Source organism: Scardinius erythrophthalmus (genome assembly GCF_964197995.2).
Source record: "Scardinius erythrophthalmus genome assembly, chromosome: 25".
In the NCBI taxonomy this organism is placed as follows: domain Eukaryota; kingdom Metazoa; phylum Chordata; class Actinopteri; order Cypriniformes; family Leuciscidae; genus Scardinius; species Scardinius erythrophthalmus.
Window position 1 is genome coordinate 4737396 of NC_138245.1, and position 15293 is coordinate 4752688.

At 37.3% G+C, this 15293-nt stretch overlaps 1 protein-coding gene across 2 annotated transcripts in view; it reads left to right on the forward strand.

Annotated features, from left to right (window-relative positions):
- cpne5b (copine Vb) overlaps positions 1-15293 on the forward strand; it is a 207456-nt gene that overhangs the window by 145343 nt on the left and 46820 nt on the right. For both annotated transcript variants that reach the window (XM_081358377.1, XM_081358378.1), the window contains 5 exons: positions 23-64; positions 154-229; positions 4909-4962; positions 5676-5737; positions 14355-14401. In XM_081358377.1, the coding sequence (XP_081214503.1) occupies positions 23-64; positions 154-229; positions 4909-4962; positions 5676-5737; positions 14355-14401 (281 nt within the window). The remainder of the gene's footprint in view (positions 1-22; positions 65-153; positions 230-4908; positions 4963-5675; positions 5738-14354; positions 14402-15293) is intronic.

Consider the following 15293-nt stretch of genomic DNA (forward strand, 5'->3'; position numbering starts at 1 on the left):
GGGATTTTTTTATGTTTTCCAGAACAATCAAAGTGGAAGTGTATGACTGGGATCGTGATGGCAGGTAAGCTGATGACTGGCTTTTAATGTGAATAACAAAAGAGTTTTGTGTGGTGATATTTCACTGTAGTTCTCATCTTCTCATCTTTTTAGCCATGATTTCATCGGTGAATTCACCACCAGCTACAGAGAGTTAGCCCGTGGTCAGAGCCAGTTCAATATATATGAGGTGAGATGTTGATCTTGTAATTCTATTAAATAATGATTTCTGTGTGGTGGTGGGTGCTCAAAAAAACATGCATTTTCTCATAATATACCTTGTAGCATCAGCTCTTTTTCTCAGTGTCTGAAACTGTTTAATAACGGATATGGTCTCTCTAAACCAATGGTTTGGCCAAAAAACCAAGCAAATTTATTTCACAAAAATTGTTGTCACACACACAAGTTGTAAGACAAAACTGTGAAAGATAAGGCTATTAAATAGCAGTCCCAAACTAGTTTTTGTTTGGTGGCATGAGCCACCACAGTCATTTAAAAATATAGAAAATAAGTGAAAATAAAGTAGCATTTTAAAAACTGAAGTTACCATTGTAAATACACAACACTAACATGAACTGTTAATGAAACATCTGGACACTGATCCTATTGAATAGAATGAACATTATACCTGCATGCAAATACTTCCCTCATGTAATGTATATAGTACTTGATATGCTTATATATATATATATAGACACAGTTCACATGCCGCGTCTAAAAACGTTTGGAAAAAGGTTGGAAAACTTTTCAGACCCACTTTTGGGTCGGGACCCACCAGTTGAGGAAAACTGCTCTAAAACCCTCCTTTCCGAGAGTCTGCTCTGCTCTGATTGGTCAGATGGCCCAGTCTGTTGTGATTGGTCTACTCTTCTCTGATTGGTCAGATGGCCCAGTCTGCTGTGATTGGTCTACTGTGCTCTGATTGGTCAGATGACCCAGTCTGTTGTGATTGGTCTACTCTGCTCTGATTGGTCAGATGGCCCAGTCTGCTGTGATTGGTCTACTGTGCTCTGATTGGTCAGATGGCCCAGTCTGCTGTGATTGGTCTACTGTGCTCTGATTGGTCAGATGACCCAGTCTGTTGTGATTGGTCTACTCTGCTCTGATTGGACAGATGGCCCAGTCTGTTGTGATTGGTCTACTCTGCTCTGATTGGTCAGATGGCCCAGTCTGTTGTAATTGGTTTACTCTGCTCTGTTTAGTCTGTTGTGATTGGTCTACTCTGCTCTGATTGGTCAGATGGCCCAGTCTGTTGTGATTGGTCTACTCTGCTCTGATTGGTCAGACAACCAGTCTGTTTGCTGCTCGATACACAGTGATACGAACGGTAACAATGGTTTTACCGTACCGTTAAATTCCAGCTCGAGTCTCATCCTTTGGAACTGCCTCAAAATGGATTTGCAGTGCAGAAAACAGCATCTTTTCCACATGAACAACACAAACCAAACTCTTCCAGTCTCACATACAACTAGTGTTTGAAGGTCATAGTAGACATTGTTCATGGCAGCCAATGAAAACTATAGACTTTGTTACAAACCTACTAGGAAATGAGAGTTACTGACGACTCGTTTCAGCACTTCAGAAGGTTCTTTCTTTTGGGGGACAGTAACTCTACTCAATAACAATAAGCCTTTTACATTCACAAACAGCTATATTACAGTACACTACATGAAAGGTAGTGTTTGCAAAAGCATAAATGGGGCACTTTTAAGGCCATTTTCTCAAAAACAAGTTTTATTAAAGCAACCATTTAAATCATTATATGTCAGCAAAAGATTGTATATCAAAAACATTGTTAGAAAGATAATTATACAATTAGAAAAGTGTTTCCGGGTCAAAACAACTCATAATGATGGAGCAAATGAAATATTCAAAGCCATTTGGATGCTTTATTTTTTCAGCTAACACATAAATCTCCCTCGAAGTCCCCTCAAATATTTTCATTCTTAATTTAAAATTGATTCCTCAATCTGAAAGACACAGTAAAAATGTTCAATGCACGAGTCCTATGTTTTTCTATTTCTAATTCTAATTTTGATTCTTTTTTATGGATATTTCATAATCCTTTCTATAGTTGCCAACCACCCCCATCCTCATTAAATGTTGCAGGGATCTAAAAATCTTTGGTAAGCATGCAAATGGGAATTACTATGACAGTGTTCCCGGGATTCTGAATTATTACAGTGATTTACCATCCCCTTCCCAAAGGATCTGATATCGCAAGCATTCCCAGCACTCCTACCTTCTAACGTGCTGATGCCAACACATCATCAACACATTATGAAATATCTCATGGCAGACGAAGCAGGGATTCAGGTGGCCTGTGGAAATGTTGTTGGGCTGATCAAACATTCATAGTGTCTTTTTGAGAGAAAGCGGTTTACGGTTGAGGCTTAACCAAAAGCGTCAAGTCCGTTGATTTACCTTGGAATGAGTTCTGGTGTGTTGTATAGGGTAAGAATATTCCACAACACAAGAGGATGTTTTGCCTGAAGCATTTGTAGGAAACAATGTAATTACAGTGCAATAAAACGTTTTATTACAGTATGTGACCTTTTTATACATTAAAGTCTTTAGATTTACATCTTACACATTTCTACCCTGTAATCTCTCAGGGTTTCGTGAACCTGAAGGAGTGATCGGTCATGCGTCTAGAGCGAACATGTTCAAAAACTCTTTTCAAGTTCAGATCCTTGCATTGATCTCAGCACAAAGAGTCTATTTGAGCTATTGATTACTCTGTGTTGTGTCATGAATGGGGACGAGCAGGGGTTGCTGGTCCTTTCTTCTATACTTCACCCCTCACAGCTAAGAGGTCGCATTGATGGTCCCACTTTCATTTGTGTGCGTTCCAGCATCATTATCTTATTCTTCCTCACTCTGCCTCTTTTCTTCTCTCTTCTATAGACAATAATCTTGACCAAGTCTATCTTTCCAGCTCCTTTTTGTCAATGCATTGCCCAGCACTCCTTCATGATTTCTAACAATCATAATACAAGTGGGATGCAATATACAGTAAGGAATCATTGTGATTTCATAGATCGTAAATGAAAGTGTCAAATAAAAGTAAGAAGTAAAGCAACACTACTATTGTTGCTGATAGTTAGGGCAACACTACTGTCACCATTATGTTCTGTTAGTGTCATTATCATGGATTTTTAGTTTATTAAAATGATCTCGCTCTGTGAACGCGTGCAGTCGTATCTCATTCAAAATGGTGCGTTTGTGCCATGTCGTAATTACCGTAATCGTTTTCATTCTCATCATGTGTTCCATTGTTCAGTTTTCCCGCTCCTCGTTAGTGTTCATTGGTTTCAGCTGTCTTCCATTAATTATCCTCGTTTGTGTTTGCTATGTAAGTTGATCCCTCACATTCATTCTCTGTTCGGTCTACGTTGCATTTAGTGTGTGTGTTGCCCTTCCTGTATTATTAGTATTACCGCCATTAAACTTCGTATTGGAATTATACTCAGCATCTTCATCTACCTTCCTGCATCCACCCATGACAACTACACTGCAAAACTCTTCTTGATACGTTTTTGCTATGGACATATGTTATAGCTCTCAAATTGTATTATGTATTATATTTTGCTCATTATGTTCTTAATTTGATCGCTCAATTTCTTCTTAAAGAGATAGTTCACCTACATTCTGTCATCATTTATTCGCCCTTTATTCTGTGAAACACAAAATGAGATGTATTTTAAAGAATGTTTGGTAACACTTTCTGTGAAGGGTTCTTTCTATGAGGTCCATTTATACTTATTTATGAGTAAGTATTACTACAAATATATTAAAAAGACTCATTAAGTCCTATACTGCATTATAAGAAGAGTTATGGTTACATTTATATACATGTTTTGCTTTTTTAATGCGCATGCTCATAATCCATTATACACTGATTAAGTATTAATTAATCAGTCGTATGGTTCCGTGAATGTATTTATAAAGATGCAACCTGCATTGCTATAATGTTATTATATTTATAGTTACAATGACTTTTTAGTAATTCAGATGTATTTCTGTCAAATAAGTGAATATATTGTTATTAATAGCCATGTTGTGTTCTAATAAATACTTCATGTAAGTGATGATAGTTACTAACCTCCATAAATGCATCATTGATGGCTTTAAGTAAAGTGAAAACAAAGGATGCAGTTTTCCTAAAGCAAATGTTAAGAAATCATGAAGATGGGCTAATTGTACATTTTAAGTTGTTTATTTGTAAATGTAACTAATGAACAATAATTCCTGTAATAAAAATAAAATTAAAAAAAATAAATCATTAATACAAACAGTTGGAATTTATTTTTTTATTTTTTTTATGTTGCATACTAGCAAAACACTGCAAAAATATTTTTATAAGAAAAGTATAATTTCTGCTATAAGCAATGTCATTAATATGGCTGAGTGATATAGATTTTAACAAATCAAAATTATCATTGATGACCTCTAATGCAAACATTAGCCATTAAAGACATCATTGATAACTAACTGGTACAGCAAACAAGTGTCTCTGGATCTATTTTATCATTTGACCATTTATAAATCAGTGTATAATGGATTATGAGCATGTACATTGAAAAAGCAGGTACATTACTTGTAAGTAATTATAAAAACAAATAAGATAAAAGTAACTGTTGTTATAATACAGTATAGATCTTAATGAGTCTTTATGAATATAGAATAATACTAATATAAATGGGGCTATAATTCATTATAAGCATGGACTTCATAGAAAGTGTTACCGAATGTTTGAAAAATGACTTTATTTTTTTGCGTTCTCCACATCTACCATCTGTAGGAGCTTATTTTGATTTCTGTTTTTTTTTTGTTTTTTTTTTCTTTTGTTTTTTTAATGGCTCTTAGGTGGTGAATCCAAAGAAGAAGATGAAGAAGAAGAAATATGTCAATTCGGGCACGGTGAGTGGTGGCTTTCAGAGATTAGCTTACTAACATGTGAGTGTGTATGTGCATATGTATCACAGCATACGCTCACACACACATGTATGCACACACAGACAGAGCCTTTGATTACGCCGGTTCAATTATGTGATGGGAAAAGCGAAGACATTCCCAGTAGTTTTCAGATCTTGCATTAATGAGGATCCCTTTTAAACCCGTGCTAATTAAGACAAGTGCAAAAAACAGGAGAGCTTTGCTTTGTTTTCCTTCGACTGGTCTGTGGTGTTTAAGCGCTTGTGTGTTTGGCTCATCAACATATAGTGGAGGTTGACGTATAAATGTGGAAAATAGCTCTGTCAAGACGCACGTATTAAACCAAATGGCACACCGCTGTAAATATCTGAATATGTGTGTGTAAGAGAAAGGGAGTGTGGGTGGAGAGAGATCGTGGAAGTGAATATGAAAGCAGGAATTTGTAGATAATTTGAGATGAGCATCATGCTTTGATTGATGGCTGTGCCAGAGTCGTCTTATTGCTCGATATTATGAGATCAGCCTGAGAACGTCTGACACACACATCGCCCGCATTCAATCACTGCCTCGTTCACACCACCTCAAACAAGGTGTATTAGGACAGTTTCTGACATGACAGAATGACATCATCTGCATATGTTTGTCGTGTGTGTTTTGTTGTAGATTCAGTTGTGTGTTTTGATGTGTTTTGGATGCAGGTGACACTGCTGTCCTTCTCAGTGGAGTCAGAGTCCACTTTCCTTGATTACATCAAAGGAGGGTGAGTAGAGAAGAACAAATCACACCTATTACTGAATATTCAATCGCAGGGTGGGTCACATGACTTTACAATTATGGTACACAGATTTTTTGCTGTTACAATGAATAATTATTTTAATATTATTTATATTCTGTTATAGGATTTATTAATATTTTATATTGCCTTTTATTTTTATATTTTCAGTTTTTATATTTTTATATTCTCATAAAATTTTCACTGTTATTATTTTTTTTAAACAATTTTATTTTACTTGAATGTATCTTTATCTCAGGTTTAGTTTGTTCTAGTTTAAATGTTTCATCTAATATTTTTATTAAATTTTTTTCAGCTTTATTTCAAACAAGTAAAAACTATTTAATTATTTTTAGTTTGAATTAAAACTATATATATATGTGTGTGTGTGTGTGTGTGTGTGTGTGTGTGTGTGTGTGTGTGTGTGTGTGTGTGTGTGTGTGTGTGTGTGTGTGTGTGTGTGTGTGTGTGTTTATATATATATATATATATATATATATAACAAATACACAATTTGATTTAATCTAAAATATAAATATTTTATATTATTTAATTATTTTTTACTAAGCACACAATAATAATAAAAATTACGCTACATTCTTACTATGGAAATTTAATCTCAGTTCTTGATGTTGTTTAAAAAAAGAGATCACAGACCTAATGTGTCAACTACCAATTATTCATGCATATTATTCATGATAATTTCATGCTTTAAATTTAGAAGACAAGATCCTAAGATCACAGAGGCTGAACAGGACTCTCTTAAGCAAGGTTAAAACGTTTTTGTGCATCTTAGAAAAGATCATTTGAATTGAAGGGCTTGATCTGAGGACAGTGATCACTACACTGGAGTATGCAGAGATTGGCTGTTCTCTTCAATATCTGGTGTTTCACAAAAAAGTACAGGGTCATCTCTTAGCATCAATCTGTGCGAAGCCCTCCAAGGCTGTTTGACTGAACACCACACGTTCCATCAAAATCAGATTTATATCTGAGATATGCCTCTCGACCTTGAAGATTGTGTGGTTAATATATCTGAGATTGTGGTGGGTTATTCTAAGCACTGGCTCAGATATGTTAGATATGTTATCGTTCACACAGCCAGAAATCTCACACTTTCTCAACTTTCAACCTTGAACATAGCGTTTCTGGGATGCGTTTCCCAAAAGGATAGTTCAACAAGTCTGTGTTTCCCAAAAACATCATTCCAACGACCAATCGCAAACAGCATCGCAAAGTGTGTGTTTGGAACGACAGCTCTCAACCTGTGGTTAGAAGCAGTTTCTTGTTTGCCTGACGTGGACTCAATAAATCCTGATCTTGAGCCAAATAAGCAAGCTGACATTCAGTAAAATCTATATGTTTTATTTAGAATACATATAAATGTCATTTACGTCTTTTAGTTTGTCAAGAGATTTAAAGTGTCGTTTTTGAAGAGTGCGCATGTGTGAACGTGCTCTACTAAGTAAGAACGAGCCTATGATTGAATCTGGAAATAAAGCAAAATAACTGAGAAAAATTATAATTATTCCTCAGATGCCATGCACATAATTTAAAACGAATTCATTAATAGAAGTTATTACTCCACCCTGTGTGTGACAATACGGTTTCGGGAAACAGTCGTGATTAGCTAGTTGATTTCTTCAACGATGTATCGTACTATAGTAGTTAATCAGTGAGTTACGTCGTTGTACGGGAAACACACCCTGCACAGTATGATTTCATCAAGTAGGATATTTTCCTTTATCAATATTTTGTTGGTCCTAGAACAAACTTAGTCCTCTCATAGTTTCTAATCTTAAAGGAGAACTTGGTAACTTTTTTAACTTAATAAAACTGTCTAGAAATTATTTGGATGGTTAAACAACCTGTTCTGGTGATATTGGTGACTTTCCCCGCTCCCCCCAGCGTTCCCAGGCGGAAAACCAACCTTGCAACTTGGGGACTACCGTCCCGGCAAAATAGAAATTGGAAGTCTCGTGAGAAACGAGAACGAGAACGAGCGCGAAACACGAATCGCTTTACGGCAATTCAACATAAACACACACGCATGTATGATGTATTACCAGATTACCCACCTCGGTAGACATAACTCCACACTATACAGTTGGCTTGCTCCGATCAAAACAAACGCACATGAGCAGCGGTAGAGAGGGGGAGGAGGCCGCCGCAAGTGAGTTTTTTACGACCGTGTTGTGAAATATACGCCCCCCCACAGCTGTAGGGGGAGCTCGTGGGGAAAACATGCGACAACAAAAGGGAAAATCAGTGAAGAAATGACTAGAGTTCGCTAGAGTTGCCGAGTTCTCCTTTAACAACTAACTACCCCTGAAATTTTTCAACCCATTATGTCTGTCATCATTTCTGTAATATGATATTGTGATGCTTCTTGCATGTTTCATGACTCTTTCCGAGTGAAATGTCCAGTGAGTGGCGCTAAAAGTGTGTTCAGTTTTATCCGAAACAAATAAACGTGGATCTGGCAACATTTTATTTCAGCGTTTGTTGTACTGTACTAGTGTTCATTTCAGCTGCAACTTTGACTGACACTAGTGCACATTGTACATTTATAATGTTCTCCTTTCACACCATATGCCAAACGGTCTATGCTTTGATTTTCCTTTTATCCACCCCAAAGAACAGTGAAAATTGACTTTTTTTTTAGAGGGAAGTGCACACATTAAGATAGTATCCGACTGAAGGAATGTGTGGCCATCTTCTTCTGTCATCTGGAGTCAGAGCTGATGGTCAAGAAATGTTTTGTTTCATGTTGATTGAATTACGGGACCAGTAGATCTTCTCCTGGGGTTTTACTGTATAGAAGCCACTGCAGTCAGTAGTGAAATATGACCGTGAGCTGACGAAGAGTGGGGCAGACGTTTTGAGGCTAATGTAAAGTGACATTTAGGTGAATCCCTGTCAGTTTCGACTGACTGCCCTGATAGAGTTAGAGGGTTTACTGCCGCTGGGTTGTGTCAACACCGAGAGACCGCCCGCAGGTTCACGCTCACATGAAGACAATGCACTGAAATCTGGAGAAAACAACAGCGTGCGTGGGCGCATTTGTGTGCGCATGTGTATTCATGGAGCTGCAACATTGTGTTTCAGAGCGCACGCAGCATGTGGGATTGTTTAGTGCTCTGACAGACCTTAAATTGATTAAGCCCTCACCTAAATGAAAACAGGAAATTGCCACTTAGAAGAAGAGCCCTCTGCATTATTGACAAATATTACTCCCTGAGTGACTGAGTCGAGAACAGCAATAGAGACGATGGGTGGAAGACGGGGAGAATTGAAGCACATCAGACCCGAGCTGCTGAGGAGAGAGCCAATCAAAGTCTAGGACCTCGCCATCACTCGATGAAATGACCAGACAGCACTCGGTCTGCTGAGGAAAATCTATTACAATCGTGAAAATGTTCTGCACACTGCAAATAATAGGTTGCTACATCAGTATTTTGCCATTATTTTTTATTAGAAAACATTGAAACAATCTTAAAATAGAATTTTAATGAAGAAAAATTTGAAAACATTTCAGCATTACAACAAACGCTGAAATAAAATGTTGCCAGATCCACGTTTATTTGTTTCGGATAAAACTGAACACACTTTTAGTGCCACTCACTGGACATTTCACTTTGAAAGAGTCACGAAACATGCAAGAAGTATCAAAATACTGTATATACACACAGACACACACACACACATACACACACTACCATTCAAAAGTTCAGGGGCGGTATAATATTTTCAAATGTTTTTAAAAGAAGTCCAAGAACAAGGCTGCATTATTTGATAAACAAATTGAATACAAAGGGAAGCATGACTATTTTCTATGTGAATATATTTTAAAATGTAATTTATTCCTATGATGGCAAAGCTGAATTTTCAGCATCATTACTGAAGTGTCACATGATCCTTCAGAAATCATTCTAATATGATGATTTGATGCTCATTTCTGATTATTATCAATGTTGAAAACAGTTGTGCTGCTTCATATTTTTCTGAAAACCGTAATCTAATTTTTATCCTATTGATTCTTGGATAAATAGAAAGGTCGAAAGAACAGCATTTATTTGAAATAGAAAATGTTTGTAACATTAAGAACATCTTTACTGTCATTTCCTAATAATTTAATGAATGCGTACTATAATTCAGTAAAAATGTAAGCTTAAATCAAGAGAAAGCAATGTGCCAGTGAGGTAAGTTTTTTTTTCTTCTGATTCTCATATATATGTATCTTGTTTAAAATGTCATTATATTTTTATTTACAATATGATTTTTTACTGGAAAACAGGACACACTGATTAAAAATGTTCTTTGAGTGCAGCCAAGCTTAAAAAGATAAATATTTTAAAAACCCAGTAACCTACGAATAATTATTTTTTTTGGCCCTTGCCAATGAAGAACGTATGCTCTATGCTGAGCTCCGCCTTCATTGCGGTGAGTGTGTGTTCTGATTAAGCGCTGACCTTTACCTGCATGGACGTACTTATGGCTGAGTGGCAGATAACCTGTTATAATGTGCTCCGAGTCTCCAGCCAGCTTGTGCATCCCACGTATAGGACCAGCTTTGACATTTCTATTAAGGCAGATGAGATTGTGCTGCCCAGGGTGAAAGTCTGTTCTTTCTGCTGCTGAGAGTGACGTCTAGATGAATGTGTAAATATGTGCTGTATGCTTTTGTTTCAGGAACAAAATAAACACAACAATAATGACAGTGGTGAGAAAACAGTAGTTAAGAAAGCATCTGATCATAGAAATGTGGATATGTTTGCGCACACTGAAAAAGTAACATTTTTCTTTTACAATTAACAAAGAAAATAAGTAACTTTAACCTTGCCAGTTAATGTTTGTTGAGTAATTTATACTTAGTTGAAGTTTACTTTGCAATACTCTGTTTCAAGTACATTTTACTCAAACAATATTACACTGAATTAAACCACGCTTTTAAAGTGTGTGCTTTACTTAGAACATCTAAGTAAATAATACAGTAGATATATCATATCTGCATAATAGAAGCAATGTGGTGCCCACCCGAACATCGAGACCACAATACAAAATAACAGTAACATTCGTTAGATCATTTTTTAGTATGATTGTGCCATTTTGAGTAGAAAATGATGACACAAAAACTCCAGATGTCACAAAACAGCAAGTTACTAAACCTAACAACAAAGGCAACGATAAAACAGTGTAAATACAGCTGGGACACTGTAAAAAATGCAACCTTATTAATTATTTAGTGCATGATGGGAACACCAGTATCAGAAAGTTGAGTAAGTTTAACTTAATTTTATAACGTTAATATTTACACTTTAAATTCTACAAGCTTAAATTGAGTACTAATAGAATTTACTCAGTTTTTAAATCCTTGCCTGAACTAACTTCAGGTAGAGACTAGATTTGTTTTTCCATAAAGTTTGGTTTGGCAAGCCATTTCAAACTCTTGAAACGAACACCAAACAAACGTTTTTGCCTGATTTTGTTCAAAATGACACCACACTAGTTCGTTCTTTGATTTAGCTTGATGTCCCAAGTGGAAAAATAAATACACTCAAAGGTATACATTTATTTTGTGATAAGTATACTACAAATACATTTACATATTTACGTGCTTAATAAAATACCCTGCAATTGTACTTTCGGTATACTACTTAAAGTCTGCTAAATTGAAAGCTAATTTTGTACTTAATGCACTTTAATTGTGCGGAAGTAGTGCTGAAGTCCAACTAAAAATATACTTAAGTATTTATGATTGAGCTAAAGTGGAACTATTGCAAGTATACTTTAGGTACACTTTAAATATCTTGCATTTAAAGACTGATATTATACAAAGATCATACAATCCTTATTAATAGTGATATTAAAACACATTTTAGGCATGATATTAAGAAATGTGCAATAAAGAAATACTTAAGTTTAATCATAATTTTATATCATTAAGTTTTAAGTGAAATGTCAATGGATTTGAAGTATACATTGTATGAAATAAATGTATTTTAAATAGATTTTTTTGTTTTGTTTTGTTTTGTTTTTTAACTAGGGATATATCGGGCCTTAATGGATTATACTATGTAGAGACAGCATTATCTGTGCTGTGCGGTCCAGCCTCTTCCATTAGATGAAGGTGTTTTATGTGTGTGTTTTTATGCAGGGCTTCCCTGCCTCCCACAGCACTGCACCTGACAAATGAGAGGGCGACACATAGTGACATGCACGTCTCCGAAAATCGATTCTTCTTGTCCTTCTGTTTACCCCATCCCAAGAGACTCTGCTGCACTGCATTACACTAACCCCTATTGCAGGGGATCCTTTTTACAGCCTATTAGGTTTCTGTGCCGTGGAAATGCCCCAGTGCCACAGGCTGAAACGGCTGGCAGAACAACAGCACTGCTCAAACTAGCTCAGGATTTGCTCTGATTTGGAATGGCACATTCAAGAAAGAACAAGAGGAAATCAAAATGAAAATTCCTCAGTTTTATTTTCTTCATAAATGTATAATTAAACAGTCTTAATCAAAGATAAATTCGATAACGTGATCCTTAGGAATTGCTTTAGTTTATGTGATCTTATTTTCTAATCACGGCTTCGGTCACCTTGATTCCCAAACTGTTTTTTAACGCATACGCTGGCACCCGAGAGTAAACGGCTTTTAATGAATTAATAAAGAGGATAATTACTCTCCAGGCTACACAGGGGCATGAGTCATGTATTAGCCTGGGATTCTAAAGGTTAATGTAATTTTCTGTGCTTTCCATTATGTTTTATCAATTTATTTTTCTTCCGACCGACTGAATCCCTAATTGGCCACTGACTTTTTGGGGAAAGTGATTTGAATGTTGTCTGATATCTTGCTGTTGGCAAGCTATTATTATTATACAATTATTATTATTATTATTATTATTATTTCCTTTTTAAGTGCTCTGTCATTTTAATTACTTGGCCTTAAACATATCTGTGATATGCTAATGTTGCAGTATGTTAAAGGTGCATTGCGCAGGTCTCTGAGTTTTTGCAGAACTATGCCCCCTCTGGCGGCAAGCGAAACTGCAACCAGAAGTGTGCACGCTCACAGACAAAAGTTTTCTTTTTTTTATCTTACGTGGAGTTTGCGTTGGTGTTTGAAATGAACTACAAGCCGGTCTCTTAGAATCCATCTTCTACGGAGAATGGCGGCGAATACACAAACCTGCCAGACATAGCCAGGTGAGCGTGCCGTGAACGAGCATGACGTCACGCCCAGGCTAAAATTCCGGCCCGAATCCCTCTTATTTATTTTACTTTACAGGATTATAGAGACAATCTCAGTGATCAGAGAAGGGCTCATTCAGCCCATCAGGCAATTGTTTAAGCATGTATGGGTTAGAAAACGGGTATTTTTAACATGAAAAGTTGCTTAATGCACCTTTAATATACAGCAGGGTATTTTATAAAACAAATTTTACAATAATAGTGTAAGAATTCCACTGAAGGCGAGCTTGATAGAACCCAAGTGCAGTATTTATTAACTTCCAATGTGAACATATACAAAATAAACGACTTGACACGACTTGACTCGACATGACTTGGCTTGACTCGACATGACTTGACACGACACGACTCGAAATGACTTGACACGACACGACTCGACACGACACGACACGACTTGACACGACATGACACAACTTGACTTGACTTGACACGACTTGACACGACACGACTTGACATGACTTGACTTGACACGACTTGACACGACTTGACTTGACACGACACGACTTGACACAACTTGACACGACACGACTTGACACGACATGACAAGACACGACACGACACGACACTCACCAACAATGGTTACAGGGACAATACAAGACGAAGTAACATGGCAAACATGAAGGCTTAAATATACAAAGACTGATGATTAAAGACACCTGTGAACAATCAAGACAGTAAACCACTAGGCTTGTTCGACTTGAACTGGCACTGCACAGGCCGATCGGTTTTAACATCAAAGTACCTCGAGAGCGATTCAAAAGCATATGGAGCCGTCTGCTCTCTAATCGCTCTCGCGGTACTTTGATGTCATTCACCGATCAGTCTGTGCACCGCCAGTTCAAGTCGAACAAGCCTAATGACAACATAACACATGAGACTTGGGAATCACATGACATGATCACATGACAAAGGGGAGCACATGTCAAACCAGGAAACATGAACATGAAACCAAAACCAAAACTATACATTATACATCGCCGCATCTTCTGTCAAGAAGCATGTCATCCTTAAAGGTTCCTATGGGACTCATTTAGCTAACATGCCGCACATGGTGTGTTTGTGGCCAGTGGGAAGCCAGGGCTGAAGGAAACACCGTGTGAAGGTATCCAGATGGATATGTGGAGACTGCATTACCCTGCTGTTGAGCACAGTAAAACTTGTAATGTGGGCTCAAAGTAATGGCTCTTCCCGTTTATCCCAATTAGAGCATGCAGCTGGGGTTGACTGCACACATCAGACTCATTCACACACCACACACAGACATATGTACCTGTCTCTACAGAAAATACTAAATCACTGCAGAGAGCATTTTTGCTTACTCTTGTTTTCTCATTTCTGCCTCTTTTCCCAGGACCCAGATCAATTTCACAGTGGCCATTGATTTCACCGCCTCTAATGGTAAGCAATTAAGTGGAGAGAACGGTATGTGACCTCTTAAAAGGTTGGGTGATCCAAACCCAATCGTTGGCCTGCTTATGTCGCTCAATACGCTCCCATTAGTGGTCAGTTTGCGTCCCCCTGTGCTGCGGGGCAGAACGGAGAGTCGTGGAAGGGTTCGAGTCTTGCTGAGAGGTGAACGGTTAAATAAAACTGTCTAAAATGGCCCAGCTACACAAGCCGGCGGTGAATGCGTTTCCCTGTTGTTTTTGAGACCTCACTTGCTGGGAGTGTATATGCAAATAATTACTGTTCATTCACAAGTAAGTGCTTCCAAACATCTTTGAATTATTTAGCAAATTAACTAGATTTGTTGAGAACAGTGTAGCGAGACGATGGAAATCTCTTTTGAGAGATGTATTGAAGGTGGCTGCCTGAAGTGCAAGAGAGCTGAATTGTAAAGTTAGTTTAGTTACAGTGCAGCCGTCGCTTAACAACTGTTTGGATCCCAACTGTTCCAAGCCTTGAACAACATCAATAGCTTGACAACAGAATTGCAGCACTCATTTGTGTTTCTTAAATATACTTCATGACTTTCTACGGTGGACACAGTTGCTCTGTTACAAAACCTAATGAGCTGCATTGATGCCAACATAGGTTTTGCCTTCTAACACCATGAGTCAGCCAGATTGACTAATAGCTTGAGCCAGCGCAAACCCTCTTGGATTTACTAAAGACACGCAGTGAAAAATCAACGCTGAAAATGCGTGGACAGGGTTATTTTTGCGGCTGAGCTTATTGCATATGCATTTGTAGGAGTTTCCCTTTCAGACGCAATATTTTTGGGAGGAGAATATTTAAATTAATCATGCAGTGTGCGCTAATTTGCGCTAATCAATTTACTGGTATTTGT